At 38.7% G+C, this 18,227-nt stretch overlaps 1 protein-coding gene across 2 annotated transcripts in view; it reads left to right on the top strand.

Moving 5' to 3' along the window:
- Positions 1-6,493: 6,493 nt before the first annotated feature.
- The window catches only part of NUP58 (nucleoporin 58), a 41,454-nt gene continuing 29,720 nt past the window's right edge, over positions 6,494-18,227 (top strand). The window contains exons 1-5 of one of the 2 annotated variants that reach the window (XM_044913217.1): positions 6,494-6,749; positions 11,339-11,481; positions 12,801-12,836; positions 15,342-15,491; positions 16,131-16,268. In XM_044913217.1, the coding sequence (XP_044769152.1) occupies positions 6,643-6,749; positions 11,339-11,481; positions 12,801-12,836; positions 15,342-15,491; positions 16,131-16,268 (574 nt within the window). In that variant the 5' untranslated portion in view covers positions 6,494-6,642. The remainder of the gene's footprint in view (positions 6,750-11,338; positions 11,482-12,800; positions 12,837-15,341; positions 15,492-16,130; positions 16,269-18,227) is intronic. The other variant, XM_021678186.2, reaches the window with a different exon arrangement.

Genomic DNA, 18,227 nt, shown 5'->3' with positions numbered 1-18,227 from the left:
TGAAAAATGTGATATTGTAGATCAGTGTGGGGAAACTCTCTTTTCAGTAAATGGGGCTGAGAAAATTTGCTATCTATATGGGTCAAAAAATGAAATTTGATCCTTACCCCACACTATGTATTCCCATGTTGATTAAAGACCCAAATGTGAAGAGCAGCATAATAAACTTTTGGAGGGTAAGTGAGAATATTCTCATGACTTTATTATAGAGAATAATATTTAAAACAGACCATAAAAACATTGTAGATAATAAATTGAACAATATTTAAATTGTACATTTCTATTCCTAAAAAAGAAAAAAGACAACAATAAGGTAGTACAAGGGCAAACCATAGAGTGTAAGGCAGTTTTTAAAAATATTTTATTTATTTATTTGAGAAAGGGAAAGAGAGCAAGTAGGGGGAAGGAGCAGAGGGAGAGGGACAAGCAGGCTCTGTGCCGAGCACAGAGCCTCACATGGGGCTCAATTCCGGGACCCTGAGATCATGACCACACCTGAAGTCAAGAGTCAGAGGCTTAACCAACTGAGCCACCCAGGTGCCCCAAGTGTAAAACAGTTTTAACACATATAATATACAAAGGATTCATATTCAGAAAATATAAAGAATTCCTACAAATAAATTAGAAAAAGGCAGAGGCTCCACAGAAAAAAATGGGAAAAACCTTTGAACAGGACTTAACAAAATAGGATAGCCAAAAGTTTAATAAATATATGTAAAAGTATTTAACTTTATTATTAATCAGGAAAATTAAAAAATGTTGATAGTAACATGTTTTGGCAAGGATATGTAACAGCATGGACTCTCAGATGATGGTTGCTGTAGCAGTGTAATTTGTTACAAAGCCTTTCAAAAACAGTTTATCATCCCCTTATCCAATGGAACATGTACATAGCCTTGGAACCATCAGCTCACTCCTAAATGTGGACTCTAGAGAATCTTAAGCATATGCATAGGATACATGTATAATAATGTTTATAGCAGCCCCATTCTAATAGCCCAAAACTATAAACAATAGCAACAGTAAAAGAGACAGATAAATGGTGATGTAGTCAAAAAATGGAATACTATGCAGCAATGGAAAGGAACAATCTTCAGTTACATGTAACAAGGATGAAAATTTAAACATAAGGTTGAGCAAAAGATGCAAGGCACAGGAGCACCTGGGTGGCTCAGTCAGTTAAGCATCTGATTCTTGATCTCAGCTCAGGTCTTGAGCTCAGGGTCGTGAGTTCAAACCCTGCTCTGGGCCCCATGCTGGGTGTGGAGCCTACTTTAAAAATAATTTAAAAAAAATTCAAGGCACAAAATGATGCATATGGTATGATTCCATTTATATTATAGTTCAAAAATAGGCAAAACTCAACTGTGTTTAGGGGTGAGCATGTAGGTGTTAAATCTATAAAGAAAAGTAAAGAATATATCCTTACAATAGCTAGGATAATGGTTACCATTGGGGTGTGATTGAGGAAGGGCTTCTAACTTCTAAATTGCTTACAGCACTCAGTTTCTTGACGTGAGTGGTAGTTACAATGTGGTGTTTAGAGATGAGGGTGTCTAGTCTGTAAACAGTACTTATATACTTTATGCCTTCTTCTGCAAGTATGATATTTTCACAATTGGGAAAAGTCTATGAAGTAGGAAATTTGAACTTTTTCCCAAAATAATATAACGGTTTTAAAAGTTCAAGAGTAGTATAAAACTTATGACAAAATTTGGTTATCCCATGCTTCATCACTATTCCTACTTCCCCAAAGTACTCATCTTGATTTCTGTCTATTTCTTCTGTTTTTACTTACATATGTCTAAGTAACATAGTTATGGGACTCTTTCTTGATTTTTTTTTTCAGTTTTAGATAATCTGTTTACTTCCTTAACTGGAGGTCAGAATTTCGCTATTTTGCAACATCCCTGCTCCCAGACTCACATTTCTCCCACCTCTTGTCCTCCTAGAGTTTTAACACTTTAAAAAAATTAAATGCCTATTCATATTGTCATTATTATTCTTATATACTGCTCACTGTTAATCCAAATTAAGTACACTACTTACGTTTCCTTTCTTATATAATTGAAATTTTTTTTCCGGCTCAGTGGCCTCTTGGAGTAATTTGCTTAGTCTTCTTTCACTCTCGTGTTAACTAGTCTCACACTAGATACAATACTCCTCATGGCTAACACTGGCAGATAATTTCTCAGGTCCATTGTTTTTCCTTGAGACATCTTTCTAGAGGTCCCTAGGTATCTCTAGGAACCTCTACTTCTCTTGTTCCAGTCTGGTCTAGTTGTTCTCTAGGCCTACCAAACAGATATTATCTTTGGGACTCCCCTTCACCATCAGCCAGGGAAATGTCCTAATAAGTCTTTTGTGTTGAATTCCTAGATCTTATGTTTTATTCTTCTTGATTTGCTTACTTTGTTCTGTTTTGTTTTGGTGGAGTATATTCTTTATTGACTTCCTGAAGTAAGGTGAAAGGCAAATCTTTGATGGATAGTTTGGTTGGGTCTAGAATCCTGTGCTGGAAAAAAAATTCTCTTAGGATTATGAGAGCTCCCAGAAACACATCCTAACTTCCAATGTACCTGTTCAGAAATCTGATGACTTCCTCATTTCCCTGTGGGTATCCCTGCTTTATTTTCTCAGGAAGCTTTTTGGATCTCTTTACCCCCATGATCTGAAATTTTAAAATAAGGAAACTTGGTTTTCCCCTTTATTCCCATCTAGTGTTTACACACATGCTAAGCTCTTTTAATCTAAAAACACATTTTCTTTGGTTCTAGGAAATTTTCTTGTATACACCACGGAAACAAGCCTCTTTAGACATTTTAATGCAAGTTAAAATTTTTTACAGTGCTATTGCCTTTCAGATAATTCAGTTTATGACATTAACAATGTCACCATACAGGGGCGCCTGGGTGGCTCAGTTGGTTGGGCGACTGCCTTCGGCTCGGGTCATGATCCTGGAGTCCCGGGATCGAGTCCTGCATCAGGCTCCCTGCTTGGCGGGGAGTCTGCTTCTCCCTCTGACCCTACCCCCTCTCATGTGCTCTCTCTCTCTCTCATTCTCTCTCTCAAATTAATAAATGAAATCTTAAAAAAAAAATGTCACCATACAGCCAGTAAATCAACGAAAGATGGGGTTTCTTAGCATGATTCTCATAATATAAAAAACAAGGGGAAGCAAAGTGGTTTGCTATATAATTTAGAATTTGAATCATTTGCTTCATTCTTGGAAAGCAATAATTCACATAGAATTGATACATGGGTTCAGGTCCCACCATGTCAAAGAGGAATATCTGAAACATCCTTTGGAATACAATGTGTTACTGTAAATAAGGATGGTTAAGCTAAATACCTGTGCTCCATGGTTTTGCCTGGCTGCATAGGCTTTAGGCTTAAATAGGCATGAAGCTTATGTTGACATTTTACTTCAAGCTTTCCACTGAATAACCAAATAACTGGCTTATAGTAACTGCTTTCTTTGGAGTTTTATTTCTGTAGAACAAAGGATGCAAAGTGTCTTCTTTTTGCTAATAGGACAACAGAAGAAGCTATATGAGAAAAGTCTTTGAGGTCCAGTTTTACACTCGGTGTATCTAGAGGCATATAATAGATTGCAATACTGCTGTTCATTGAGTAGTCCACTTTCCATCTCTGCAGTGTTCCTCTCTGTGGCATCTTGGGGGTTACTGCTGCATAATTTAAACTACTCTGCCAGATACAAGACAAAAATGCCATACTAAAATTTTTTATAAAGTTAAAAGAATAGTTTGTCAATTTGAGTGACTCCCCCAATACACAAACTTTTATCTAAGTCATATTTCTCACTACTTTCTTTTATAAAGTTATTCTTATCTTATTTATTTCATTTTTAAAAAGTAGACTCCACACCCAACATGGGGCTTGAATTCATGACCTTGAGAATCAAGGGTTGCATGCTCTACCAACTAAGCCAGCCAGGTGCCCCTTATAAACTTCTTTTTAAAATTGTTTTAGACTTACAAAATGATTGCAAAGATAATTCCTATATAGCCCACATCAGTTTCCCCTATTATGAAATATTATATTAGTCCCTACTACATTTTTACATCCTCTTTCCTTCCTGCTAATCTTATGTTTTGTTAATTAACATATAAATTGTATGTGCCAAACATTTTAAAAAAATATGTTATTCATTTATTTGACAGAGAGAGCGAGCGAGAGAGAGCACAAACAGGGGGAACGGCAGGCAGAGGGAGAGGGAAAAGCAGGCTCCCCACTGAGCACAGAGCCCCACTTGGGGCTCTTAGTGGAAGGCAGAGGCTAAACCCACTGAGCCACCCAGGTGACCCTGTGCCAAGCATTTTGATCTTACTAATTTTAGGTTGATATTCTTCAAAAGTTTTGGAAAGAATACACAATGAGATTAAAAGATGTAGGGAACCATATTCTATCTTCCTCCAAAAATCATCTCTTTTTCTTTTCCAGACAAAAGTACCCTAGATTTTTTTCCCCATAGTCCTCTTATTGACCATCTTATAAATCATCACAGATAATAGCATTCTCTAGATCACTGGAGTTCTAAAACCCTTATTTTATTTTTTCTTCTCCTGTTCAATCACTATGAAATTTTTCTTTATACTACAGTTCAAATATGTCCCTTTTTTATTATTCTTATGGTGACTTCCATAATATTTAAAATGCTAGTTTTTTAATTAAACAAACAGAGGTGATGTGTAAGTGCTCAGGCTGCCATGACAAAATACCACAGACTGGGTGGCTTAAACAACAGAAATTTACTTCTCAGTTTTGGAGGCTGAGAAGTTCAAGGTAAGGTGCACATCAGCTCTCTTCTTGCCTAAGAAGGCTGCCTTTTAGCTGTGTCCTCTGAAGTGGAGAAACAAGAGTTCTCTCATTTCTCTTCTTAGAAGGGAATTAATCCCATCATGAGGACCCCACCCTCATGACCTCATCTAACCCTAATTACGTTCCACAGGCCGTCTTTTCAAACACCATCACATTGGAGGTTAAGGCTCTAACACATGAATCTTGGAGGGACACAATTCAGTCTACAGGAGGCAGCAATGCCCAACCTCAACAGAGGAGAAAGTGCTGCATTAAGAGTTGTGAGACCTGAGCTTAGAAAGATTTGTCATATGGAGGATGAATGCTAGACTAAAGAGCCACTGAGTGTTCCATCAAGGCAGTGCAATGGTGAGAACTGTTTTAGGAAAGCAAATCTGGTGGTTGCTTATGGGATGAATTTTACTGGAAGAAATCACAGGTAAGAAAACCATTTGCGGGAGTAATGTAACAATCTCTGAATAAAGACCCACATTATGATGACAGCACCCCATTCGCACCACTGACACGAAGCCTTTCCTGATCCTTCTACAAGACGGGATCTCTTCCTTAAATCTACATTTTTCTTATGTTTAGGGGTTGCTCATGGAACCCGTAAATTCCGCACTATATTGTGCTTGTTTCTGTACTTATCCCGTCCACTTTGCAGTTCCTCTGGTAGGTAGCAAAGGGGCGTCAGAGCAATGCAAAGCCCAAAGCCAGAACGCAGCCATCGGGGGGACCTCCCGCGATGGGGCCGGACGTCCCAAACTCCTACCCAGCAGGATACGCTGCAAAACTTCGTGGACTTGACCACATCCTTTGACGTCCAGGGGTATGCACAGCACCACCACCAAGTTCGGCCACCCCCCACTAAAGGACGCTCTCTGAGCCTCCTGGGTGGCAACTCGCAATGACTGCGCTTAACGGGCTCCAAACGCTGTGGAGCGGATGACTGAATTATTATCGATTGATTTCCGAACCGTCTGGAAACAGAGAAGCTCCCCGTCCTTCTCCGGGAAGGGACGGCAGCCAACCGAAGGCTGAGCGCGCCTCCTTGTCTATAGCAGGGCTTGGATTGCTCAATAGGGCCTTCCCCACTCTGGGATTTCGCGCATCCCTTTTAGCAGTAGGGAAAGACGTAAGCAATAATTAAGATTCTACAGCCATAAAGTACACATTACGTCAACGCATATGCCAATACAGAACTAAAGGAAACGGTTTCGCTCGTCTTTAACGCTAAGCGCCTACCCCTTAAAAGGGCGCCTAGGTGGCTCACGAAGGTTAAGCGTCTGCCTTCCGCTCGGGTCATGGTCCCAAGGTCCTGGGATCGAGCCCCATATCGGGCTCCTGGCTAGCAGGGAGCCTACTTCTCCCTCTCCCTCTGCCTCTAACCCTGCTCATCCTCTCGCGCGCGCTCTCTCTCTCTCTCTCTCTCTCTCTCTCTCTCTCACTCACACACACACACACACACACACACACACACACACACACACACACACCCAGCTCACTCCCTCCCAGGATGCTTTGCGCCGCGCGCGGCGCGCGGCACGCGGCGCAGGGCGCGCAACCCACCCCCATCCCAGAGTGCCTTGCGCGGCGGGCTCGCTCCTGGTGGGTTACGTGCGCGTGGCGGGCGCCGGAACGTTCTCTCGGGTGGTTGCCCCACCCACTTCGGCCTTGTCTTCTCAGCCCCTGGGGCTTGAAGTTCCCGCCAGGTCGTGGCTGGGCGAGAGTGATGCTGCCCGGCCCGCCTTGGCTTTGAGGAGAGAGGAGCGTCCCAGACCCCTTGCAGCTTCCTGACGGCGCTGAGCCCTGGCAGCCATGTCCACGGGGTTCTCCTTCGGAACCAGCACACTGGGCTCCACCACTGTAGCCGCCGGCGGGACCGGCGCAGGCGGCGGTTTCTCCTTCGGGACGGGAGCATCTAGGTAACCGCGCTTCCTCGCCTTCCCGGTCCGGGTCCTCCCCGCGAGACTCCGGTGGGTGGGCCCGTCCCTCTCTCTTCCCGCTGGCTTCCTTTCTGGTGGGCCTGGAAAAAAAAAAAAAAAAAAAAAAACTTGCGCAGCGCCAGCCTCGTAGTTCTGCCGTTTGGCGGCCTGATGGGGAGGATGGTCACAGGGTTGTGAGGTCCCCAGAATCCACAGTGGTTCACACAGTGTCCCTACCGAGTGGGGTCTGGCTGGGTGAAAGGGCCTGGGATTTCACGCCGAGCCCTCTCAGTGCGGCAGTCTGAGGCACAGAACGAATGAACGACATTGTGGCTACTCTGGAGTTTCAGAAAAAGACAATAAGAAATTTTAAGGAGGACAATTACAAGTTTATCTCTGATAATTCAGATTCAATTGCAGGATATACGGTTTTGGACATTCCAATGCTTTAATGACTTTGTGGCATTTTAAACGAGCTCACATCTTTGTACCTCATGGAACCCTATCCTTTGTTACTGTAGTTTCTTGTTTTAAATACGTGTTGTAGAATTTATTGGTGATAATTTTGAACAGTATGTGCAAATTAGTGTACGTGAGTGTTGTGTTGTAATGACTCACATGGTCTTTTGCTTACACTGAAAAATGTAGGTATAGCATATTTGTCGTTTTTGTGCAACCTGCTAAACCACCACTTCAGGCGGTGACGAAATACAGCTAGCAGAGGTCCAGAAAGAGACAAAATAGTTAAACGTCATTTTCATGGTTTTATTTAGAGATTTAATGTTTAGAACTCAGTCTTTTTAAAAAGGTAAAAGTGGAGGAGTTAATGAAATCAAGAAGTGTGCATAGAAAGTGTTACAAGGTATCTCCTGAAGTTGAGGGATGTCATTGTAGATTAAAAAGGCAAAAATATCTTCCTTGTATTAGAAGGGGGAGGGGCAGACTACACAGTCAAGTAAAAAATCTGGGAATTTCCCTTAATACCTCCTTTTCTCTCTGCACCTTTAATCAGCAAGGCCTGATAATTTTAATTATTCAGTTTCCATTTGCTTCACTTGCAGTGCCACCATCCTGTTGCACGCTCTTGTCATTCATGGAACAAATATTCATTGAATACACTCCTATATAATAGACTCTGTTTTAGGTGGTGAGATAAATAAGGGTCCTCCTCTCCTGAAGCTTACATTCTTATGTAAATACTTAGGATTTCTTCCAAGTTTTCAACCAGTAACCCTTCTCATATTTGATGAAAACTATTCCCATCATCTCCTACTTTGATTAGTTCAGTGGAATCGTAATTGCTGTTTCAAAAATCTACTTTGATGTCAAGCCTTTTTTAACACAGAATCAGAGTCATTTTTTAAAATTCCCATTGCCTTCCTTTAATGATTTTTCATTATCCTTGGAATGAAGTAAAAATAAATTTTACCATGATCCACAAGATCCAAATAATCTGGAACTTCTTCACACTCAACCTGAGCCCAACTCCTCATTTCAGTTTGCCACAATTCAGTGATTCAGACTCTACCATGAAAAAAATTACAGGCAAAGAAATAACTGAAACAAAGTTTCAAAGGAAGATATTTACCCTTAATTTATGTGATGCCCTTTGATATTTTCTGTTCTGTTCCATTTCATTTTTTAAAATGCCAGTTGTGATCTACTAAATTGATTTTATACTCCTAATCTTAGTTTGAAAAATACTGCTGTAGCAACTTGGGCATTTTCTCAGTTCCTCAGGTAGGCTTGGCCAAACCCCTTCCCACTTGGGAGCAGTTCCCTCTGATTGGAATTCCCCTACCACCTCCTGCCTCATATGCCAAGCTAGTGTCTACTTTTGGGACTCAAATGTTAACATCTCCAGAGAGGCAGTTTTTAGATCTGCAAGTGTACAGGAGGTTTCCATCTTCATAGTACCCTCTAACATAGCACTTATCACGGTTGTAATCAGTTCGTTGTATTTTTTGTTGACTTATTTTCTGATCCCAGCAATAGAATAGAAGCTCCATGACAGTGAAGACCTTTTCATACTGGTTTTTTTTTTTAGTAGACACAGTGGAGCTCAATACACATTTTTTTGAATGAATGAATGATTGAGTAATCTCTTTCTCTCACTTAACTGGAAACTTCCTGAACTGGATCTGAGTCTTATTTACCACTCCATCCTCAGTCCCTATGACAGTTCCTGGCACATGAAGAGGGCTTTAATAAATATTTGTTGATTGAGTAAAGGAGTTATTAGTGATCAGCTAGAAACATGTACACAGTCTTTAGAAGGGCTTAGATAAGGGGCACCTGGCTGGTTCAGTCAGAATAGCATGAAACTCTTGATCTCGGGATGGTGAAAGCCCCACACTGGGTGTAGAGATAAATAAAATAAACTTTAGAAGGGCTTACATAAATGAACGAAAGGAGACACAGTCTAACATTTTTCTGGTGGAGTACTGGTTTGGAGACCTGACTTCCCCTAGTGCCATCTGGTGATTTGGTCTCTTTAGGTAAATCATTTTAGTGAAGTTACTTTCCAAGCCTCAGTTCCCACATCTGGAAAAGGGGTATAATATATTTACTTCACAGAGTTGTTGAATGAGGTAAAGCACGTAAAAGTACTTAGCATCATATCTGGCACTTGGTAAGTGCTCAATAAATGTTACTTTCTAAGGCCACATTAGGGCATGCTGGAGAAGTTAAAACAATATTCCTGACCTGTTGGAGACAACTTGGCTTTTCTGTAACACATCCTGATGAGTCATTGGCAGATAATAGTGGTTTGAGGCAAAACTTGGTCCTGTCTGGGGTAGCTTTTGTTAAACTAAGTCAATTTCTCTCCTGCGAGAAATTTCTCTTCTGCTTTCTTGAGTAAGAAGATACCACTTTGATGTATTTCTTTGGTAATGTTTTCACATTTAATTATGAAACACTTCATTGTGTCTTCAGTTATCTTAAATTGTCAAGAAATTTTAAATATTTTAATTGTCTAAAAATACATAATTTCAGTGTACACCTTTTGTATATTTATGGAATAGCAGTAAAACCAAATGGGATCACTGAATTATTTGGGAGGGAGGAGAGCATAATAACCATTTTCTTAATTTGAGGTCTTCAAAATTTGCCAATAATGTTTATTAAAATACCTTTTTATTTCAGTTGATTAAGTGTTTAAAGATTTGTGCTTTGTTGGTGAGACCTTGCAACCCTGTTCTGCCAACCCTCTGTACTTCACACACCTATGCTCCTAGAGATCATTTTAAAATCAGTGATAACCTAAGACATAGGGTACACTCCCTTTTTTTCCCCCGTACTCAGTGTTGATGCCTGATTTCAGGTTCTATTCCCCTCATGGTGATGGGCTGGCATAATACCTTGTATATAATGTGTTTAGTTGAATTTATTAAGTTCCTACTGATGACAGTAGTAACAACATTTATTAAGTGAAGTTAATTCACCATGCACAATCTCTTAATCTTTTGCAAAAAATCTGTTAAGTGGGCACTGTTATTCCCATTTTGCATATGAGGAAATAGAGGATCAAAAAGGCTAAGTTACGTCACACAAGTCCCAGGACATTGGGGAGCTGGTACTAGAACCCAGCCATAACACTGTTGCCTCCTTAAATTGAAATGTCCCAGACTTTTAAGCTTTTTAAAACTGACCTTGACTTTTATGGTGATTGTGTCTGTATGGAAGGGCAGGCAGATGGAATAAAGATACCTATATAGGATGAATGGGAGCTCCCATTATGTTATGTGTTACAATCTCTCTTAACTCTCCTACACAATTTTTGGAGTGTCAAGTTGTCAAGATTTTTTGTTTATTTTTATAATTTGCTCTCCCACCTATAGATAGCAAATATGAGCCCCTGAGTTTTGATAAGAACAGTTGAAATTTGTGAACTTTGTTCACATCCCTTGTTATTATCAGCTGTTCTTTTTAAGCTTTCAAGAACTCTGAAGACGATTTCTGCTGATGAACGAACACATAATCTGGATAGAGGGTAGTTTTGCTTTGTATTTTACTCTTGCCAGGTTATGTTTAGTCCTTTTCCCCTTCCCACACCGACCCCAGTTCTTATTGCTGTTTTGGTGGCAAGAAAACTAACTGCATCCCCCACTCCCCACCCAACTCCATAAATATGGTGATATAGCAACAGAGAGGTGGTGAAGACAACTTAGAATAACTTTTCTATTTCTGAGTATGTTTTATTTTTCTTTATGTTATTAGTAGTTGGGGAAGAACAAATGTATTTAGAAGTGTGAACTATACATGAGTCATTCAAGTGGAAAATGATCCACATTCATAGGATTTCTCTATGGCCATTTAAAAATATGCTAGCTTTCAATAAAACTTATAAAAGTAGAATATGTGATACTTGGGATCTGAAATCTTTTGTATGTGACTTTTTTTTTAAAGAGAACAGGAAAATACTTGAATTTGGTTTGTTAAAAATAGTTAGTTCCTTTTGTATCCTATGGTGATATATTGAATACGTTAAATGAAAGAAAGTACTTAACTTTGAAGAGTTAATTTTTATTTTTCTTAAGGAAATACTGGTTCTAGTAGACTTTGTTTTGTGTTTTTTTATAAACAAGCAACCCTTCTGTGGGGCTCAATTTTGGAACTCTTGGAAGCACTGCAACTCCTGCAACTACATCTGCTCCTTCAGGTGGTTTTGGCACCGGGCTCTTTGGATCGAAACCTACCACTGGGTTCACTCTAGGAGGAACAAATACAGGTAAGGAGGATTGTCACATTTTCAGGGAGTAGGTATGGGATATTCTTTTTCAAGTTCTGTTCTATATCTGTTCCCTTTATAGGGATTGTCTTTGGTGACAGACCTAAAAAATGGTAAATACTAAGATGAAAAAAATATATAGGGATGTGGGATTAAGGGCCAGTGATAGGCCCAACATTGGTTATGATGTATTTTAGTGTAAAGGAAAACACACATTTAGGGGTGCCTGGGTAGGTGGCTCAGTTGGTTAAGGGTCCAGCTCTTGATTTCCTCTCAGGTCATGATCTCATGGTTGCAGAATGAGCCCCTCTTTGGGCCTCAGGCTCCTCAAGGAGTCTGCTTGAGATTCTCTCTTTTCCCTATCCCCCTGTCGCGCCCCTCCCCCTCCCACACTCGAGCTGTCTTTCAAAAATAAATCTTAAAAAAAGGGAAGGAAAACACATTTAAAGAAATAAGATCTCTTTTTTTAAATAATTTTTTAAAAATATACTTGACACAAAGAAGATACACATCTCTTTAAATATAATGAATTAATTTAATTTTTATATTAGATTATATAATGCAGTGTTTAACCTTAGTGAAGATAAGCCAGGTTTACCAATTTGGACATTAATTAATTTAGCCACATATGTGGGACAGTCAGCATCCTATCTTACTATAACATTATCATTTACCTTCCTAAGAGATGTTTTAAGTTTTTGTATTATTAAAACAGTTGTTTCGATGGGAAAAGGGCAAGAGGTCAAGGTTTCTGGTAGACATTTCTATAATAGAAAGCTGTTTGTTTTTTAATACTTACAGACATTTGGTTATTATTAAGTTAAAAATATGTTTCACTGGTGCTGCTGTTTAAAAAGTTTACTTCTTTATTTACTCTTTATTCTCTACCCTCAGGGACTCTTAGTCTGTTACCACTTTTTGCATTGACCTTCCAGCTTTGACTGCAACTTTTCACAGCAATACATAGAAAATGTAAGAACTGCAGGAGTAAATATGAGAGCAGCCAGTGAGCTTCTTGAGACAACACTGTGTGCCAGTGTTTGCTTGGAGTAGCTTTTTTACTTCTTGCCTAGTGTTGTTATAAGCATTAGTTGTTTGCATTTATAAATCTTATTCCCTAATATATCAAATTATATACAGCCTGTAATATGAAAACCAGTGCTATAGGAAGAATGTTTGTTTTAGTGGTTATGGTAGAAAATACTGGTTGTTGTAGTATCACACCCTCAGGATGACTCCCAAGTCTTGCCCTTGTGATAAACTCCAAAAAATGTCATCTTCCATTGATGATTAAATTTTATTTCTCTTTTTGTCCCCAGGAATAGCAACAACTATAACTACAGGATTAACTCTGGGTAAGAATTTTTGAGGAAAGAGCCCAGATCTGTGGTTTTCTACTCTTCTCTTTCTTAATATCTCACAGAGCTGGGGTATAGAAGGAAGCATGTAAGGAACCTAATATAGATCACAGACACTGACTCATCACAGAACCTTTCAGTATTGGAGTTTTTAAAAAAGTCAATGACTTTTTAATTCAGGAAAAAACCCTTAAATACAGATATGGGGGCTCCTGGGTGGCTCAGTCGTTAAGCGTCTGCCTTCGGCTCAGGTCATGATCCCAGGGTCCTGGGATCGAGCCCCACATCGGGCTCCCTGCTCAGCAGAGAGCCTGCTTCTCCCTCTCCCCCTGCTTGTGTTCCCTCTCTCACTGTGTCTCTCTCTGTCAAATAAATAAATAAAATCTTAAAAAAAAAAATACAGATATGGTTTTTCTGTGGAGATTTATTTCACACTGAATTTTGTAGTCATTTGAATCCTTTTAGTGAAAAAAAGCAACAAACTATAGGCCAGAAGTCTTGGAATTAAACCCTGCTTGTACCTCCAAATCATTGTGAGGTCTTAGGTGGTCATAGAGTATCTGGCAGCTTTTAGTTACTTATAAAAGGGGTGTATTGGACTAAAACGTTTTTGGATTCCCTTTCAGCTCAAAAACATCATAGTTCTCTGTAATGATATGCCAAAGGGAATGTGAGTGAAGTAGGATGGCAGTTAATAATGTCAGAGGAAATGAATGAATGAGAGGACAGTGAGGAAACTCAGTAAAAGTTAGATTTATTAATTTAACTGACATTAAATAAAAAGTTTAAATAAACTAAAGATTGGTGGACTTTCTTCATTTGGATGCTACTCACCTGTTACCAGCAGAAGGTGTAACACATCTGTTTACTACCAGAGTTTTGGACAGGATTGGCTTCAAGGGCAAGCAGTGGATTCTCTTATTTTCTGAGATTGGAGAACCCATACAGGATTTCAAAGCACTGTACTCTGGCAGGAATTTCTGGTTGTGGCAATCCAAAAGTTTAATTTCTGGCAGCTGCTTCTCTCAGTGCCTTGAGGAGAAGCCAAAATGCAGGTCGTTATGTATTTCTTTATTTAATATTTTTGAGCAGCTATTACTTCCTAACTCTGTGGCCTTAGGTATACATAATGCTTTGAACATTTAGTATTAGCTGTTGGTGTGGTGATTGTACTGGTGGGGAGGATGGTACTGATGATGTCAGCTGCTGAGTGCATGAGCAAGGCATTCAGTGGGTTATGAGGTGAAGGTGACTGGCAGGTGTAGTAATATGTTCTTGTGTGATCTGGTAAATGCTCTAACAGATGTATGAAAGGCACCAAGGAAGGCCGAGGAAGATAAGAGTAGGAGTTTATTTGGGGTGGCAGAAAACATCATTCCTGATGGAGGAGTGGAAAGGCCCAATCATAAAGGGATCCAGGGAAATAGGAAAAGTACTTGGTTCTTGGAGTTTAGGATTCAGAAGTGGGAATGGTAGGGAGAGGGGGTGTGAGGAGCATGTGGGTGCCACGCCTTTTGACTCCAGTGTAGAGATAGTGTAGAGCTAATGGGAGCCTTCAGTCAGGGAGAATCACCGGGGTATTATTTTTTGGTGGTGTTCTCTCATTTTTAAAGTAACTGAAGTAATTCGAAGAATAGATTAAAGTTTAGAAGGACTGATAGCACAGAAACAAATTAAGAGGTTATTGTAATTGTTCTTAAGAGGGAGATGACCTGAGCTAAGGGTTTTGAGGTTGCTTGTAATCCAGGGATATTTCTGCAATAGAATCAATAGGATTTGTGACTAATAGAATGCAGGAGAGAGAAGGAGTGTCAGGGGTGATTATGGTTTCTGGCTTGAGCAACCAAGTGGACCATGGCAGGGGATTTAGGAACGTTTTTGTATAGGGAGACGAGGTACAAAGGGAAGGGACATCCAGGTGGAACTAACCAGGGGAGACTCCGGTAGGTGTAGATTTAGACCCATATTCCCCTAGTGGAAATTCTGCAGTTGGGAAGTATGGAAGCAGGTCTGGAGCCATAGGCAGTATCATTTAAGAAGTGAACAGAGGAAGGAGATGGACAAAAACAGATTGAAAGGCGTAGCAGGAGCTGACAGAAACGAAAGGCGTAGCAGGAGCTGACAGAAACACTGAAGGAAGTGGAAGCAGTAGAGAATGGTGGTTTAAATAGCCTTGGAGGGGAAGGATGTTTTTCTGCTGAGTATAAAGAAAAGGAAGGATAAATGTTGTTTTAGGTAAATCCAGGGATAGAACTGAAATTGGATTTCAATATTACCACATTGATTGGACTTTCTTTTGCTTTTCTTAAATCATAGGGTCCTCTTTTAAGTATTCACCATGATTTGGTTCCAACTTCTATATTTTCCTTTTTCATATATATCCAAATATCTTTCTATCTACAAAAGTAGGATCACAAACTTTTAGGGATCCTGATTGAAACTGGTATAATACATACACAGTTATGGTAAAATAGGATTTGTTTGTTTGTTTGTTTGACACAGGAACGCCAGCTACTACATCTACGTCTACAACAGGTTTCAGTTTAGGATTCACTAAACCTGCTGCATCTGCCACACCATTTGCTCTCCCTATTACTTCTACCTCAGCTAGTGGTCTTACTCTTTCATCTGCTCTGACATCAACTCCAGCAGGTGAGGCAGAATGGAAAAAGTCACGTTTTATGGTTGAATTTTATTTTGTTTTTGGCTAGTGAATATAGGTATCCACCTTTATTAGATAACTTCAGTTTTGGAAAGTTTTTATTTTAATCAGTCAGCAGTTTTGACCTATAAAATTGCTGATTTGTGAAGGTCATCATTGGGCTTTAAAGCATCAGGGGCCATCCTGGAAGCTGGTCTCTATTTACAGAGCAAAGCAGGGATAGGGTGAGAGGTAAAATGTAAAACTATTAATATCCAAGGAGCATTTTGGTGACAAGGAAGGATAAAGAGTTTGCCTAAACCTTGCCTGGCTTTTGAAGGCGAAGTTGGTGTCCTGGGTTGAAAACTCTTTATTACTGTCTGGAATCAGTTACCTGATACCATTCTAGTATTACCCAAAACTCTTATTTCTGTCACTAGCTTTTGCTTTAAGGTACTATTTGTCTTTATTCTTAAGTATATATAATTTTATCTTTAGTGAGTAATTTTTCCTAAGAGCGAATTTTATCATGGACATGAGGGGTTTTTTTTTGTTGTTTTTGTTTTGGTTTTTTTTGGAAATGCTTTGCATTTTCTCTGGTGTTCTTAGAAATGTTTCCTTGTGAAGCCTTACGATTTCACTTTTTATAGCATCTACAGGATTTACCCTAAATAATTTGGGTGGAACAACAGCCACAACTACCACTGCATCAACAAGCCTTTCCTTAGGGGGAGCCTTAGCTGGTTTGGGAGGGTCGCTTTTCCAGAGTTCAAATACAGCGACATCAGGTAATTGATGATACTCATTTTCCAAAATAGTAAATATTTATATTTAAATTTACTTTATATTTTGACCTTTTGAACAGACCACTTTGTCTCTTTAACCTGTATGTTTTTTGTTTAGTATGAAAACTGAATTATAAAATACTGTTTTTCATACATAATTGGACATCTTAGCCATATTGTAGAAATAAATTTTTCTGTTTCTCAATATTGACTGACTAGATAAAGAAGCAAAGAAGGGCCTGTTTAAGGAGCCTGTAAACTATTCTAGAGAAACTTATCTTTTTAATAAATGCCAGTTGCATAGTTTTGGATCATTTAGTATCTAAGTTAATTGTAAAACAACTTGACCTTTTAAGCCCTGGTTTTAAGCATGGCTTTCCATTACAGACATCAGGAAAGGGTTGGCATGCTTTGAAGACAACATTTTAGAACACAAGTATTAAATTTATTATAGTCAGGCAAAATACTAAAGTACCAATTCACTTGGCAGAGAATACTTAATATTTTTTATCTTGGATTGATTTTTCATTACATGCTTATTTTGAAATTAGCCTCATGTTAAGGATTCTATGGATGTTTTGGATATTGGGAATGAATAATAGAGGAAACATGATACTATATATAATGTAATAAAATGTAAGAGTGAGAAAAGCTTTCCTCTGACTTGAAAATATTGTATGATTATCTCAAATAGCAATATCACATCAAGAATTTCTCTTTAACAATTTATGAGTTAGGAAAAACATGTTTTTCAACATTGAAACATGTTGAAATCATAGACTTTCCAATAATACGTATGTTCATTTATAATGGCTATTTAATTTCAGAAGTTTTACTGAACACCTATAGGTGTCTAATATTTGGTTGTGTGGGAAAGATGAAGGAGTATGACCTGGTGTTTTCTATTAAATGGTTCTTTCATGTACTCTATTCAGATACTAAATTTAATGAAGAAACTCTTGGTCAGTGGGAGGGGAAAAAAGGAGATGGTGAAGATCATCTGTAAAAATTTGTAGCATTTAAGTTTGCGTTGATCTTTCAAATACTTATCTTTGTCACTATTGTCTAACCTCGTGGGTATTCAAAATGTCTCCTAATAACCAAATCACTGGATGACTATAACATACATTCTTTGCAGGATAAGTATTTAAACATCTCTCCCAAAAATTCCTATGAGAGCAAAACACAAAAATAGCAGAAAGGGGAGGTGGAGGATTGTTTTTGTGTCTTGCTAATGAGTTTTTAGGCCTGTTCTAATTTTTGCTAGGCTCTAGACACACGTCAGTGCCTGATTTATGGTTATGCTAACCTAAAGATGCCATTGATTTTTTAAAAAAAAATGGACCTTTATTTAGCTATATTTTTTGTCGCACATTGTCAGTATTTAAATCCGGTTTTCAGTTATCCCATGCTCTTATCCAGTACATCCTACTGTTTCCTCTGTTTCTAAAGTAAATAGCATCTGTCCAAAAAGAACCACAGTTGTGTCAGCTTGGGAATGCATGGACTTAGATGATTTACCAATGCACGTCTTTTTAAAATTTTGCTACGTGATTCACAAGCATACATTAATGACTTAGGAGTAACTATAGTTTAGTCCCTTCAGTTCCTTTTGTCAGTGAGGTAGAATTTAAATAAATGAAGTCTACTTCTTTCATTAAAGTTTTGTTAAGAAAACGTAGGAGTATAAAATTTTGATGATGTTTGAACTGTAAGGCTTCCAACTCTCAGTTCTTTAAATTTCATTAATAGTAAAACTATTTGCTTTATGTTATATTGAAATCTTATAAATCATTAGTAGATTATTTTATTTATTTATTTGTTTATCTGTCACCAGCTTTATTGAGATATAATTGAGAAGTAAAATTGTAAGATACTTAAAGTGTAGAGCATGATGATTTCATATATACATGCACAATGTAAATTCCCATCAAGTTAATTAACACATCCAATATTAGATTA

Source organism: Neomonachus schauinslandi, chromosome 3, assembly GCF_002201575.2.
Source record: "Neomonachus schauinslandi chromosome 3, ASM220157v2, whole genome shotgun sequence".
Lineage (NCBI taxonomy): Eukaryota > Metazoa > Chordata > Mammalia > Carnivora > Phocidae > Neomonachus > Neomonachus schauinslandi.
Note: the sequence above shows the minus strand (reverse complement) of the source record. Positions and strands in the feature narration are given on the sequence as shown.